Genomic DNA, 14,744 nt, shown 5'->3' with positions numbered 1-14,744 from the left:
CGAGAGAAATAGAGAAGGAGAAAAAGGGCGAGAGAGACAAAGCCAGGAGAGAGGAGTGATTTGGATGTGGTATAGGAAAGGAAGACAGAGAGATGAGAGGTTAGTTATAGGTCTGGTAGTGGTGGGTGGTAGAGCAGGGGTGGACACTGACTGGACAATGTGTGCCTGCATTGAATAAGACGCCAATCACCTCCTGAAAGTGGATTGATCTTCAGTGAGACCACCTTGCCTGGACCCTGCCTGGACGTGCTTCCCTGAACACCTGATCATTTGTCTGGGTCGAAGACACCCTTAACCCCCCCTCCATTCTATGTTTTCCACCACGCTCAGAGCACAAACCTTTCCTCCCTCGGTCAACACCCACTCATAAAGTCAATGCATCGCTGTGTGTTTTCACTGATTGTACAAGAGAAGGTGTCACTCCTGTTATGATGAGAGGATTGGGACATGGTAAAGATATATCCAAGGGCTTTGTGTAAGATCCATTCCATAGACTTCCGCTGGGATTCATTTCCTTGCCTTGATCACGTGGATGGAAGCCAGGGCTAGATGTCCAGGGCATCCTGTAGAACAGTGTCCTGGACTGGGAGTGGGACTGAGGGATGATAGCCAAGACTCTTGTGTGGAAAACTCATTTCTATCCTGCTTTTGAATATTGTGTTAGATCGTTTACAGTCAAAAAGCTGCAACTAAGCAAGGCAGTTCCTGTTCTCCCTGTTACCCTGCCAACCCAAGTCAAGGACAAAAAAGTTGGAACACAGGAAATGTAATTAATTCAGTGTGAACGGTCACTGAGACCTTTCCTCAATGCTTGGTTTGCCAATGACACAGGGTATATGGAGAGTCCATTCATTATACCACACGTGTCAAACTCATTCCACAGAGGACTGAGTGTCTGCGTGTTTCCACTCCTCCCTTGTACTTAATTGATGAGTTAAGACCACTAATTAATAAGGAACTCCCCTCACCTGGTTGTCTAGGTCTTAATTGAAAGGAAAAACCAAAAACCTGCAGACACTAGGCCCTCCATGGAATGAGTTTGACACCCCTGCTTTAGACGTTAATATAGAGCCTTGGCATGCAGACGGTGTATTCTCTCCAGGTATCTGTCACCTGGCCCTCTATCCCTGTGCAACTGTCCTCTTTTATATGACACTCATCTCACACCCATTAAGCTTATAGACATATTAAAATATCCCTATTACTGTAATACTATTACTGTAAAACCCAAAGGAATGAAATCATGATGGACTACTGTCCTCTATCCTTGTCTATCATTGGAGCCAGAGACAAAGACCCTTGATTGACCCCAGGAAGAGTAGGTGCTGATTTAGCAACAGCTAATGGGGATCCTAATAAAATACTACAATTGTCTTGTTACACAGGTATAAAGGCAACTTAAGGTACATTTCTACTGTTTTTCTGATATATTTGACTTGTAATGATGTCCAAAGAAATAATAAATTAACCTCAACTTCTGACATACTGCAGTGATGTAAAGTACTTAAGTAAATATACTTTGAAGTACTACTTATGTAGTTTTTTTTTGGTTTTGTTATTTGTTATCTATCTTACTATTTTTATTTTTGACAACTTTTACTTTTACTCCACTACATTCCTAAAGAAAATAATGTATTTTTTACTCCATACATTTTCCCTGACACACTAAAGTACTCATTTTGAATAGTTGGCGGGACAGAAACATGGTCCAATTCACACACTTATCAAGACAACATCCCTGGTCATCCCTACTGCCTCTGATCTGGAGGACTCACTAAACACAAATGCTTCGTTTATAAATGATGTCTGAGTGTTGGAGTGTCCCCCTGGCTATCCGTTAAAAAAAAAATTAAAAGAAAATTGTTCCGTCTGGTTTGCTTAATATAAGGAATTTGAAATGATTTATACTTTTACTTTTGATACTTAAGTACATTTTATAAATTACATTTACTTTTGATACTTCAGTTTTTTTAAACCAAATACTTTTAGACTTTTACTCAAGTAGTATTTTACTGGGTGATTTTCACTTTTATTTGAGTCATTTTATATTAAGGTATCTTTACTTTTACTCAAGTATGACCATTGGGTGCTTTTTGCACCACTGACATACTGTATGTTTGTATTTCCTGTTCAATCCCATACAGCAGCTAGTGATAGTTGTGTTTGTTTTGATTGGTCTTGTATTGATTGTATTGTGTTGATGTTGTTATTTCGCTATATATTGTATTGATGTTGTTATTTTGCTGTATGTTGTATTGTATTGTGTTGATGTTGTTATTTTGCTATATGGTGTATTGTATTGTGTTGATGTTGTTATTTTGCTGTATGTTGTATTGTATTGTGTTGATGTTGTTATTTTGCTGTATGTTGTATTGTATTGTGTTGATGTTGTTATTTTGCTTTATGTTCTATTGTATTGTGTTGATGTTCACAGGGCTCCCTTGAGAATGAGACCCTGGTCTCAATGGTGCCCCCCCTTTCTAAATCAAAGTTTTTAAAAAACAACAACTTATTTTTTTTTTTTATGGATACTGTCTTCTTCTCCTGCATCGCTAGGCCCTCTAGTGGTATCTCCTAGACATACAAGATGAAACATTCAAGATGAGACATTCAAGATGAGATATTCAAGATGAAGCATTCAAGATGAGACATTCAAGATGAAGCATTCAAGATGAGATTATTCAAGTTGAGACATTCAAGATGATACCATCAAGATGAGACATTCAAGATGAGATTATTCAAGTTGAGACATTCAAGATGATACCATCAAGATGAGACATTCAAGATGATACCATCAAGATGAGACATTCAAGTTGAGACATTCAAAATAATACCATCAAGATGAGATATTCAAGATGAGACATTCAAGATGAGACATTCAAGATAAGACATTCAGGATGAGACATTCAAGATGATACCATCAGGATGAGACATCCAATGAGACATTCAAGATGATACCATCAAAATTAGACATTCAGGATGATACCATCAAGATGAAATATTCAAGATGATACCATCAAGATGAGGTATTCAAGATGATACCATCAAGATGAGGTATTCAAGATGATATTATCAAGATGAGACATTCAAGATGATACCATCAAAATGAGACATTCAAGTTGAGACACTCAAGATAATACCATCAAGATGAGATATTCAAGATGATACTTTCAAGATGAGACATTCAAGATGATACCATCAGGATGAGACATTCAATGAGACATTCAAGATGAGACATTCAAGGTGAGACATTCAGGATGATACCATCAAGATGAGACATTCAGGGTGATACCATCAAGATGAGACAATCGAGATGTGACATTCAGGATGATACCATCACGATGAGACATTCAAGATGAGACATTCAGGTTGATACCATCAAGATGAAACATTCAAGATGAGACATTCAAGATGAGACATTCAAGATGAAACATTCAGGATGAAACATTCAGGATGAGACATTTAGGATGATACCATCAATATGAGACATTCAGGATTATACCATCAAGATGAGACATTCAAGATGAGACATTCAGGATTATACCATCAAGATGAGACATTCAAGATGAGACATTCAGGATTATACCATCAAGATGAGACATTCAGGATGATACCATCAATATGAGACATTCAGGATTACACCATCAAGATGAGTATAAATGATACAAGACAAACCTAGGTTCACAAGAAGAAAAAAAACTTTATTCATTTTCTTACTTACAAACAATTTCAAAAGTAACCTAAATAATGAAATTACTTCAATCTAAGATAGATTTGCTCATTGCAAATAATCCAACTGAAAATATATACCAAGCTCCGTTACATTTTCCTAAATAAGCAAAATATACAGGAGCAAAAACTGAAGAAAAAAAATCTCATGTATTTTTTCAATTTTTGTTGCTGCCACCGCCCAGAAGGAAGGAAATCAAGAAGCAACAATGAGTTGTAAATACATGACAAACGTTCCTTGTATTATATGCACAAGAAAAAATACAAATAATAATTGCACATCATTCCCTTATTATTGCATCAGTTGCATTTTAGTCTGTTTCAGTAGGTGTGTATACTCAGTCATATACGCCAGTGTAAATACAGTTTCAATACACATTAACAACATATGGATATTGAAGTTATTGAAATCACATTGGCATCACTATTTCAACAATTCAATATTCCTGCCTAGTCTGAATGCAATCGATGATGAGAAGCTGAACAGTTCTAAAAAGCGAGCTTGCCAAAAGAAACAGACATTTTAACTTGTTTAAATGACAAACATTCCATTGAATTACAAGCTATGACAGATTTTTAAATTAAACGAAGAACACAAACCCATAATGTCAAGGCTAGCACTACTACTTAAGTTAAACATCAAAATGTAAGAATTATTGCAGAATAATAATCAACTATGCATCGTTCAGTACATCAGTACAGCATTTGGTCCATTGACATATCACGTTTATATGATGAAAGCGGTTGAAATTAGACCCAAAGTCAGGCTCAGCATATTGAAACCAAAACAGGGAGTTAAATGAAACAAACCAATCTTACAGAATGAAAATCCAGACCAGGATGGTTTTTACTGTACTTGAAACCAGTTGGACAGTGAATGAATGACCTGTGTTGAGAGGATAACATTCAATGGCGGTTCATTTGCATCAATGCTGAATATGACCTCAGCCCAAGCTTGCAAACATGACATGTCATAACCGCCTATACTTTGAATAAGCTTGAGAATTGTTATGAAGGGAATTGTACATGTTTAATCCAAGCAAATATAGCCCAAACCTACCCTGAAATCCAATACAGTACACACAAAAAAAACCTAGCTTAAATACCATGATTAACCAAAACAGTCATTATAATGCACCAAGAAACAATAAATAGAATTGCAATTTTTGTTTTTTAAATCATCACTTAAAACGAGCAACATGACTTTGTCATCTAATCTGTTGACATCATCGTAAAAGCATAATGACATTCAAAACCTAAAGCATTAAATAAACAATATTATAATAAAAATAACATGATGGATGAACAATCGCGAATGTGGCGGCATGGGAGTAAACACGTCCGCCCAGGCCCCACGGGTTCCCCCATGAACCCCAGAACATTCCATGGCCCATAAACATTTGGCTCCATCCAAACACCTATGGCCACGTCCCAATAATATCAAACAGCTTCCTCTCCTGGTCTCCTTTCCTTCAAGAGTAGTACATTGAAGCCTCTTTTATCTGTCGTGGACATGGGAGTGAAGGAGACGACGAAAGGAAGCCAACTAAGAGAATTTGGACACAGCAATAGTCTTAAGTCCAACTAATTCCTCACACACTAGAGGCAGTCCACAGTATAATGAAGAGTTGAATTGTCTATTGCATGAGCGTAGCATAGCTGACTACGTGGTCACCCACAGTAGTCTTGGTTAATCGAGTAAACAATCATTTTAGTTTTCAGTCAGTTAGGATACAGTTTTTAGCCACTGATGATTCTTTTCTTGAGTAATTTCCTTTCATGCTTCTTAAATACTATAAATAGGGTTCCTGGAGGATGTGAGGGAGAGTTATTCATTTGGGGTAGTAGTAGGACTAGATGTGAATGGCAAAAAAAACTCATGAAAATAATTGCGGAAAAGGTTTGGAGCAGTGGAGGCTGGTGGGAGGAGTTATAGGAGGACGGGCTCATTGTAATGGCTGGAATGGAATAAATGGAACGGTATCAAACACATCAAACATATGGAAACCGCACCTTTGACTATGTTCCATTAATTCCATTCCAGCCATTACAATGAGCCCATCCTCCAATAGCTCCTCCCATCAGCACTAACATAGCAACACCATAGGAACACTTACACCGAACTGGAATACTCAAATACATACAATACATTACTGAACACATGCAGTATAAGTCATAATGTAAAATACAAGAAATTAACATAGAAAGGAGGGCTCTAGGAGTGATACCATTGGCTCAAAGAGGTCATGTGATGCAGCAAAAAGTGATGGGTAGAGATCGGATTAGTAAGTAGATCATTTTAAGGATCCAAATAAGGGTAAAAATAGAATGATTAAATTGACCTAAAAATACCTCTTTCAAAAGAGCATCATAAAGTAATCAATGGGCTACATCCCACCATACTGTGCCGATAGCATCACCCAGCACCTAGAAAATGGAACAGTTGCATTTTTCCCCAATGTTTTTACACTTTTACATTTTTTTTAAAACATTTTTTTTCAAACTGATATTGAAATCCTATTTTGTAACACTAGCAGAGAGAGTGATAGAGAGAGATAATTCAGAATAACACAATTTGATCCTAATGAACGTTCAACATGCTTCAACACTTCTAAAATCAACGAAAACAAAGACATTACTTATTTTTTCAGTTTCTCTGAAAGCAACAGGTCTCTTATTAGAGAGCGATCATGGTGGTAAGCTGGATGGCCAAGGGAGTTGTTATCAGAGCCAGATTCATTAGTCTAGAGGGCATCATCATCAGGAGTTAGGTAGGAACATCATGTCTTCAGTGGTCAGGAGATGGAGGGAGCGGAGCAGAGGGAGTGGAGGCCGGCCGGGCTGGGTCCTTAGGATGTCGTCATGGAGGATGGGTCATTCCACATGGCCGCCACGTCTCTGAACCTGCCACAGGGCATGATGGGAAAGGGAGTACATTATTGTTTCTGTCAAACACTTCACCTGAAGATAATGTAATAACAACAAACAGACAAACAGAGGATCCCCCGGGACAACAGGTGAGCTATTGACCCCTTTGTCAATTGTAATGTGTGTGTGTGTGTGTGTGTCTGCCAGGACTCTGACCGTGCGTTGATGAGGTACTGGGCCAGGCTGATGTTGGCGGGGGTTCCTGTGATGGTGATTTGGCGCTCCGATGACCCTTCCATGGCGTTAGCAATTTTGATCTGCGCCCCAGACATCTGACGGATCTCGTTGATTTTGGTTCCCTGGCGCCCGATTATGCAGCCTATTAGCTGGGAAGAAGAGGCGGAGGGACTTAAAACAGGGGAATAGCAAAGTCTGAATGGAATGCATACAAAGTCATACGCACCATGACACACTGACCCCTTTTTTCAATTGTTCTATTTTTACAAATATATCCATGGTGGTGCATGCAAGCATTTGAAAACGTTTTGTTAAAATATTGACTGACTATTGGTGAAATCACCATACCCATCCCTTACATGACAATAGATGACAAATGTCAAATGAAAAGCTCCATGGTCCCCATACTCACATCATTGGGAATGGTGAGTTCATGAGTACTGGCCTGGTTACTGGCATCCAGACCTGCTATATGGGAGAGAGAGAGACAGAGAGAGGGGACACGGCATAAAATAGAGTTTTGCATGGGGAGGGTGACGTCCGCTGTGAGCGACAGTTAGCTTTGGAGACCAATAGTCAGAACCCTGATTGGAGATGCTTCTGCAGAGGTCTTGAGAGAGCAGCCTGTGGCTTCTCCTTCTCTGTTGAAAAGGGGGTTCGTTCTCAAACCAGAGGAGATTTACCCGCCGACCCAGATAAAACTAACCCGGAAGAACCAAATTCTTCAAGGCGCTACAAAAGCAGATTAAGAAAATAAACCAAATATTTGAAAAACTACAAATAAAACGTCAACGTCAACAAGAGCAACCACCAGGTGGCCATGTCATTGGAAGCGCAGCACAAAGAACGACAGGAAGAGAATGAACAGAGAAAGACAGATAGAGGAAGAGAGAGAGAAAGAGGAGGAAGTGTGTGTGTGTGTCTCTACAGGTAAAAAAAGAGAAGGAGATTTGGTAGAGGGTGGTTCTCGTGTAGGTGGGTACGTACCGGGGAAGGCAGGGGTGGTCTGTCCAAGGGGATTAAAGGGGGTTTGCTGCATAGCCAACTGGTGGAGCTTGGTCAACTGCTGAGGGGGGTAGGAGGGACAGCAGAGCTATGAGGGCATCGTTAAAACACACACACACACACAGGTCAGGTCTGTCACCAAGAAACAGTACAAGAAGAAAGACAGGATTCAGGAGAAGCAGTGACACAGATAGGAGAAGAGAGAGAAAGAAAAAAAGGAAACTCATAGAGGACTTGGCCCGAGTCGGTGAAGAAAGGATGTCTTTGTGTGTTTGGATGGTGCCATGTGAAATTTAGTTCATGGATGTCTGTGTCTGAAACACTTGGACCCAACATGGCGTCATGAAACATACCATGTCCATTTGACTACGTTGAGGTATTTCTTGAAATTGACCTCCTCCTCTCTGAAGAAATACTGCACTTAACTTTCACATTCCTCACTTGAGCAACCGGTATCCTTATTATTCTGGGTGATGGATAAGGAAATAATTGTTTTCTTTCTGTGTCCCTCTGCTAGTTTTCCTACAGGCCAAGTCCTATGAAGTTTGGCTCCAAACAAAGGACAGAGGTTGTGAGTAATTTCAGATTTGAAAGAGACAGAAATTACTTTTCAGAATTGGTAGTATTAATATTATGGGTTAATATTAATAGGATTGGACACAGAGAGAGTAGAGTGTAGAGAGAAGACTGCCTCATGGAATTAGAACTCACGTCATGGTGAGGGATGGCGTATTGTCCCTGAATGGTGTAAGCCTGGAAAGAGAGGAGGGAGAAACATACAACGCTATTAGAATCTGCTGATGGAAGTGGCTAAATCAGCGTTTCCCAAACTCGGTCCTCGGACCCCAAGGTATGCACATTTAGTTTTTTGCCCTAACACTACACAGCTGATTCAAAAGCTGGATGATTAGTTGATTATTTGAATCAGCTGTGTAGTGCTAGGCAAAAACCAAATCGTGCACCCCTTAGCGTCCTGGGGACCGAGTTTGTGAAAGTCCATGTACTTCCACTATACCTCCACTAGGGGCAGTAGTGGTCTACATCCGTGACCCCACATCTATCAGAGTCATATTCACTGATTCTAGTCACTTGATAAATCTTTCAGTATTCTCTTAGCAGGGTTGGGCCAATTCCATTTCAATTCCAGTCAATGCAGAAAGTAAACCAAATTCCAATTCCATTTCCCTCATTGAAAAGCATTAAAGAGAATTGGAATTAGAATTTCAGTGTACTTCCTGAATTGACTAGAATTTAAATGGAATAGACCCCAGCCCTGTCTTAGTATTATCTCTTATGGCAATCAAGTTAAATTCATGTCCAAATTAAACATACAATGCTAGCAAAAAAGATCTATGAGCAACCTTGAAAAACAAGTCAGATATCATATCCCTTGTACTGAGGTGAATATTGAACATAACTGTCTACTTCAGTCTCTGACCACTTATGTGGCTCCATTTTTGCAAGTCACCATTTGTGAAACTTGAGATAATGTCCTAATTCATGTTACAGGTAATTATTGATAAAGAAATGTGACAGGATATCTGTTGGAGGGAGTTGGATAAACAATGGGAGCTTTGCACACAAATACTTTACTGACGTATTAAACGTGTTACTGATCATTTCTTGGGTAGTAGGGCAATTTTATTTATTTTTTAGGAAAAGAATGTTGTAGGCATAGAACTAATTTTACTATTTTATTTACAATAATAACTGCTCTCTTTAATCATATTGCAAGCTCCTCCATTGTCCTCCAGACTCCCTCTCTAGTTCTTCACCCCTCACATCAATCAGGTTCAGGTTAACTTCACTGGCTGAGAACAGCCAGGTGGGAGTGGCTACGGTGAGGGCTGGGGAGAGATGTGATTGGAGGAAGGAGTCGAGGACCCACTGTCAGGGGAATGTGATTGGACCTAATTGATGTGTGCTCATCGGGGTTCACAGCGTGATAATGGGGTCAGCATTGGGCTGAATTCCATTTCAATACCAGCCAGCACAGCAACTCCATCCAACATCCAACATATTTTTGGATCATGTTTAGGATCAAGTCCTGAGTCAACTGGCACTGAAATGGCAGCTAGCCCAGTTCTGATGGTGGTAGTGGTGATGGTGGTGGTGATGATATCATGCCAGCAGAGGCAGTGGCAGTGGTGAGGAGGTGAGTGATAAAACCTGGAAGTGACACTAACAGGCAGTGGCTGGTGCTGCAGTAAGAGGCTGAGGTTGGCAGTGGAGGCCCCCAGCGCGTCGGCTCTTACCTGGCCACCTGAAAAAATGATGGGGGTGGAGGCAGGCTTGGGGCGGTAGGGGATAGTGGCACCTTTCGGTGGGGACTGAGGAGAGGGAGGAAAGGGGAAGAGGGGTAGAGAGGGTGTTAGAGCAGTGGGATGAGGGATACAGTAAAGAGAGAGAGAGAAAGACAGAGAGAGAGAGAGAGAGAGAGACAGAGAGACAGAGAGAGAGACAGAGAGAGAGACAGGGAGAGAGACAGAGAGCGTGAGAGACAAAGAGAAACACAGAGATACAGAGAGACAGAGAGAGTGAGAGAGCGAGAGAGAGACAGAGAGCGCGAGAGAGAGAGACAGAGAGAGAGACAGACAGAGAGAGAGACAGAGAGAGACAGAGAGCGAGAGCGCGGGAGAGAGACAGAGAGAGAGAGAGAGAAAGAAGAGAAGACAGGAAGAGGTTTTATAGACAGGGACAGAGACAGAGAGAGAGAGAGAGAGAGAGAGAGAGAGAGAGAGAGAGAGAGAGAGAGAGAGAGAGAGAGAGAGAGAGAGAGAGACAGAGAGAGAGAGCGAGACAGAGACAGAGACAGAGACAGAGACAGAGACAGAGAGAGAGAGAGAGAGAGAGAGAGAGAGAGAGAGAGAGAGAGAGAGAGAGAGAGAGAGAGAGAGAGAGAGAGAAGAGAAGACAGGAAGAGGTTTTATAGACAGGGACAGTGCCTTGGGAGAAGACAGTCTGTGACACTTACTACATCATACTATTGTTCTTTACTGTGGATGCATGCAGTGACATGAGATAGGTGTTGTGTATAAGAGCACACTGACAACTGAAATCACATGATTTTACATCATAGGTCGGCTATATCATTGCAACCTGGGAAGCCATCATCTACAACATTGTTATAATCATTTTGTCCCATGGTCTATACCGACCAAGATCCTAATTCCTTCCTTAGATGTTTGAGACGGTAAAAGAAATGGTACATCCACGTTGTACGGTCTAGTAGATTCCTAAGGTCTGTGTGAATGTATTTTTCCTGTGTATTCCCGGGAGGACTGAATCAGACCCTCCTCCTTCATCCCTCCATACTCTACCTCTAGCATGACAACACAGATCTGCTTGACACACTGGATAATGGCTTCCGGGGCTCCTGAGATGGTGACTGCTCGTTCAGTGGAGTTGGGCAGCATGTCCCCTGCGACCTGTACCTGAGCACCTGTGGACTGAAGTGGGAAGACTGTTATTGAGCATGTGTACTGTGTAAGGTGCACTGAATAATAGCTGGTCCTCAAGCCGGATAGGAACGATTCCTAAACAAACTACTAATAAGAATGTAATGGCTGTATATGCATTTTTTGCCAATTAATCATTAACTAACGAATAAATTGTCAAGTAAATTCAATTAATCATTATCACTACTTATGCCCTTTACCTCTCTCATTTCTTTGATCTTGGAGCCTCCTTTCCCTATGAGGGAGCCACATTGGCTGGCTGGGACCACCAGACGCAGGGTGACAGGAGGCTTGCTGGTGGCTGGACTGTTGCTCATAGAGTTGATTATATCCTGGGAAGAAACCATAAAGATCATATTAGTATAATAGTATTGTATTAAAATACCTGGTGTAACAGAATTGTAAAACAGCCACAGAATTGTAAACAGCCGTTGTAAAATGAAGCATGACCAAGAGGAGATTGAGGGAAATATGAATGCTAGATACCTCTTCAAACTTGTATGCGATCATGGCGAAGGCCTTGAAGATGGCATCTGTGGGTCCGGTGATGGTAACTATCCTCTCTGGGCAGTTTCCCTCAGAGATGTTGATGCGTGCACCGCTCTGTGGATTAAACAGTGGACACAGATAAATCAAGTAGATCATGAAGTACTAAATAGAATACTATCCATTTAATACGCATTCTTAAACTGGGTAAGGTGCATTATGGGATACATACTGCACTTACCTCTTCACGCATCTTCTTCACTGTCTCTCCTTTCTGAAAAGACAGACAACAGACAGACAAGAAACAGACGACAGACAGACGACAGTTAAAACATCGGAGAGATGTCACATTAAAAAACAATTCTCATCTTAAAACAGTTTTGTAATATTCATAGGATTGTGATGTGTTTTTGAACATGATAGGTACCTTTCCAATGATGCTTCCAACCTCCTGCAAAGAAACAGAGGTTCAACAACAGTTAGCATCAACGTCCAATTCAATACATGACAGAAACTATCCCAAAAAACCTTGGAAAGCGACCTCTCCTCGTCTCCCTCACAACCACAGATCTAAAAACACTTGATAGACAGTAACCTATCCAGCCCATTCAGCCAACGGTGGTCGTGAAGGAAAGGAGATAAGGAGATAAGGAAAGTAAACCATATGAGAGTATTGGAACCAAAGTAAAGAAAACTATCTGAGAGTATTGGAACCCAGCCGGTGTGTACTGTACCTTGCCGTGCATCAGAAGCCTGATGGTGAGGGTGACGTTGAGGCCTCCTTCGCCTGGCTGCTGCACCTTGGGTGGTTCCATGGTGGGATTGGATGTGAAGGAAGGGGTGTGGTCACGTAAAAGAGGAGTCCCAGGGCCAATGAGAGTGTGATGGAACAGCCAGCCAACCAGTCACCTGCAACAGAAGAAGGATGAGACACGACCACTCAATATTAGGCCCACTGGAAACAGAGGTACCAAACTACCACTGGATAACATTGATGGATATCATCTTTGAATGAACCTGCTCATGGATACCATTCGAGTTCTGTTCAGACAGGAAGAGTTTTATAGACTGTGTGAGTGGCAGACAGTGCTTTAACTCTGGAGGACAATCTTTAACTCTGGGATCTTAATTTGACCTATATTGTTGCAGCAAAAGAATCATGCAGCAACAGGATTTGAATGTTTACTCCATAATGTTGCTTGATCAGTGGTTAGGCTATTAGCTGGCCAAAAGTATCCTACATGAAAAGTGCAATACTGTTAATATAACTGTGTGTTAGTGTGGGTTTTCAGTGAATTCATGTACATTTCGAAACTCATCTGCATTTCCTGCGGTGCAGGAAAATTCTGAGCAACAAAAGGGTGATCAAATTAAGATCCTACACCTGTACATCATAAAAGTATAGGGACAGGGAAGGCCATAATCCCTGAACCCAGAACTAAATGAGCTAAGGCTGTCATAAGAGACTAGGAAGGCCATAACAGGGTTGGTTGGTTGGTTGGTTGGTTGGTTGGTTGGTTGGTTGGTTGGTTGGTTGGTTGGTTGGTTGGTTGGTTGGTTGGTTGGTTGGTTGGTTGGTTGGTTGGTTGGTTGGTTGGTTGGTTGGTTGGTTGGTTGGTTGGTTGGTTAGTTAGTTGTAGCTCCATTTCATGTTGTTTGACCCTTTTTTATATATATCCATACAAAGGATACTGATTCATGATTTCGACTGGCTGAGAAAAGATTCCCGTTCTATATCTATGGATTTAGTGGGAAGTCGTTCACTCTAAATGTTCCGTTGCCATGATGGCTGGCAACGTTCTTATCCCTTGCTTGCTAGCCAACTACGACTAACACAGTCACGTCAAACCGTGCAGCTAGAATAACAGCAATGTTGCTGCATTCAATTTCTTTGTATATATCCATAAAAACGATGTTTGATTTCGACTGGCTGAGAACAGATGTCCGTCTCGTCCTGACACGTTCATTCTTAATAGGACAGTGGAGATCGAATGTCAATATGGAAACAATGTTGCAAATGTCGACAGACAGACAGCGATGTTTGGCCAAACCCCTGTTGTTATAAAACCCAAATGTTATGCTAGAAATATGGGGAAAAAATGTCAAGATGCTTTTTACAGTGGAAACCAAGTTAATGAATTGGCTGGCCGGGCTGATGAGGCACTAGATGCGTAGATATTTCTCAGATGGAACAGAAAGCAAGATGCCCATTTTAACGTCATAGGCTTACCCCTGCTAAACTGTTTGTGTATGGCTTAGAACACATCTCAACCAATCACAATGCTTGTTTTGACCAACCCGTTGTAGAAAGAAAGAAAGAGCGAGAACCAGAGGTTGTATGATAGGCCAAACGGAGAGAGTGGGAGGCCACGGGAGGTCTCTGAGATAAGGGAGGAAAGGGTTCTGCAACCAGCTGTCTCTCTCCAATCTCCCAGAGGTCAGATTACATAAAAAGCCTTAATCCGGGTTTAAGAGCAAGGCCAGTGGTGCAGGTCTGCCACAGGGCCTGGGCAGGGACAGACATAAACCCACTAAAACCAAGTGCAGGAGGGGGATTGGGGGGTGGGGATGCACGTGGGGTGTGATAGGCTGGCTGGGACCGTAGCACAATGGACTGCTGGAACCAGGGGTTACCGGGGTTATTTGGGGTATTTTGGTGATGGAACTAGATGAGAGGATGCAACTACTCTCTGTGGTATTGTAATAAAAATACTGGTGTATATGTAGCTACCACTTCTGGTCTTCGTGAAGGCATACATGGTGATGGAAATGCCTTCGAATTGGGTTGGGTATTTGAAGCATCCTTCAAAAGGCGGCATGCAGAAAACAAATCATATAGACTCCAATTGGGTCCACACCTCCTGAGAGCCATCATGTGTGGCTGAAATGAGAATGTATTTTCTCTCGTGTGCCTGGTGGTGTGTTTGAATAGCTCTCCTACCATCCACCACCTTCTCGCTC

At 41.4% G+C, this 14,744-nt stretch overlaps 1 protein-coding gene across 2 annotated transcripts; it reads right to left on the bottom strand.

The window, feature by feature from the left end:
* Positions 1 to 6,578: 6,578 nt before the first annotated feature.
* LOC120033666 (poly(rC)-binding protein 3-like) lies at positions 6,579 to 12,598 on the bottom strand. 2 transcript variants are annotated; one of them, XM_038980093.1, is made up of 12 exons: positions 12,518 to 12,598; positions 12,211 to 12,234; positions 12,025 to 12,057; positions 11,784 to 11,900; positions 11,498 to 11,629; positions 11,160 to 11,288; positions 10,026 to 10,169; positions 8,551 to 8,592; positions 7,822 to 7,900; positions 7,247 to 7,299; positions 6,814 to 6,983; positions 6,579 to 6,633 (listed from the first exon to the last, which is right to left on the bottom strand). In XM_038980093.1, the coding sequence occupies exons 1-12, from the start codon at positions 12,596 to 12,598 to the stop codon at positions 6,579 to 6,581; spliced, it is 1,059 nt and encodes a 352-aa protein (XP_038836021.1). The 2 variants fall into 2 exon arrangements, with proteins under 2 accessions (XP_038836021.1, XP_038836022.1); XM_038980094.1 differs by having other exon boundaries at positions 7,822 to 7,897.
* Between the last annotated feature and the right edge of the window lie 2,146 nt (positions 12,599 to 14,744).

Source organism: Salvelinus namaycush, chromosome 40, assembly GCF_016432855.1.
Source record: "Salvelinus namaycush isolate Seneca chromosome 40, SaNama_1.0, whole genome shotgun sequence".
NCBI lineage: Eukaryota > Metazoa > Chordata > Actinopteri > Salmoniformes > Salmonidae > Salvelinus > Salvelinus namaycush.
The sequence above is the reverse complement of the archived record's forward strand: the minus strand, read 5'-3'. Positions and strand labels throughout refer to the sequence as shown.

Excerpts from the sequence above, each read along its gene's own strand:
- LOC120033666 (XM_038980093.1), bottom strand. The coding sequence starts at position 12,598 with ATGGAACCACCCAAGGTGCAGCAGCCAGGCGAAGGAGGCCTCAACGTC. Across the intron at positions 10,170-11,159 it reads TCTGTGTTGTCATGCTAGAG|TCCCCACCGAAAGGTGCCAC; the intron begins GTAGAGTATGGA and ends CCCTCTCCTCAG. Across the intron at positions 6,984-7,246 it reads AACTCACCATTCCCAATGAT|CTAATAGGCTGCATAATCGG; the intron begins GTGAGTATGGGG and ends TCTTCTTCCCAG.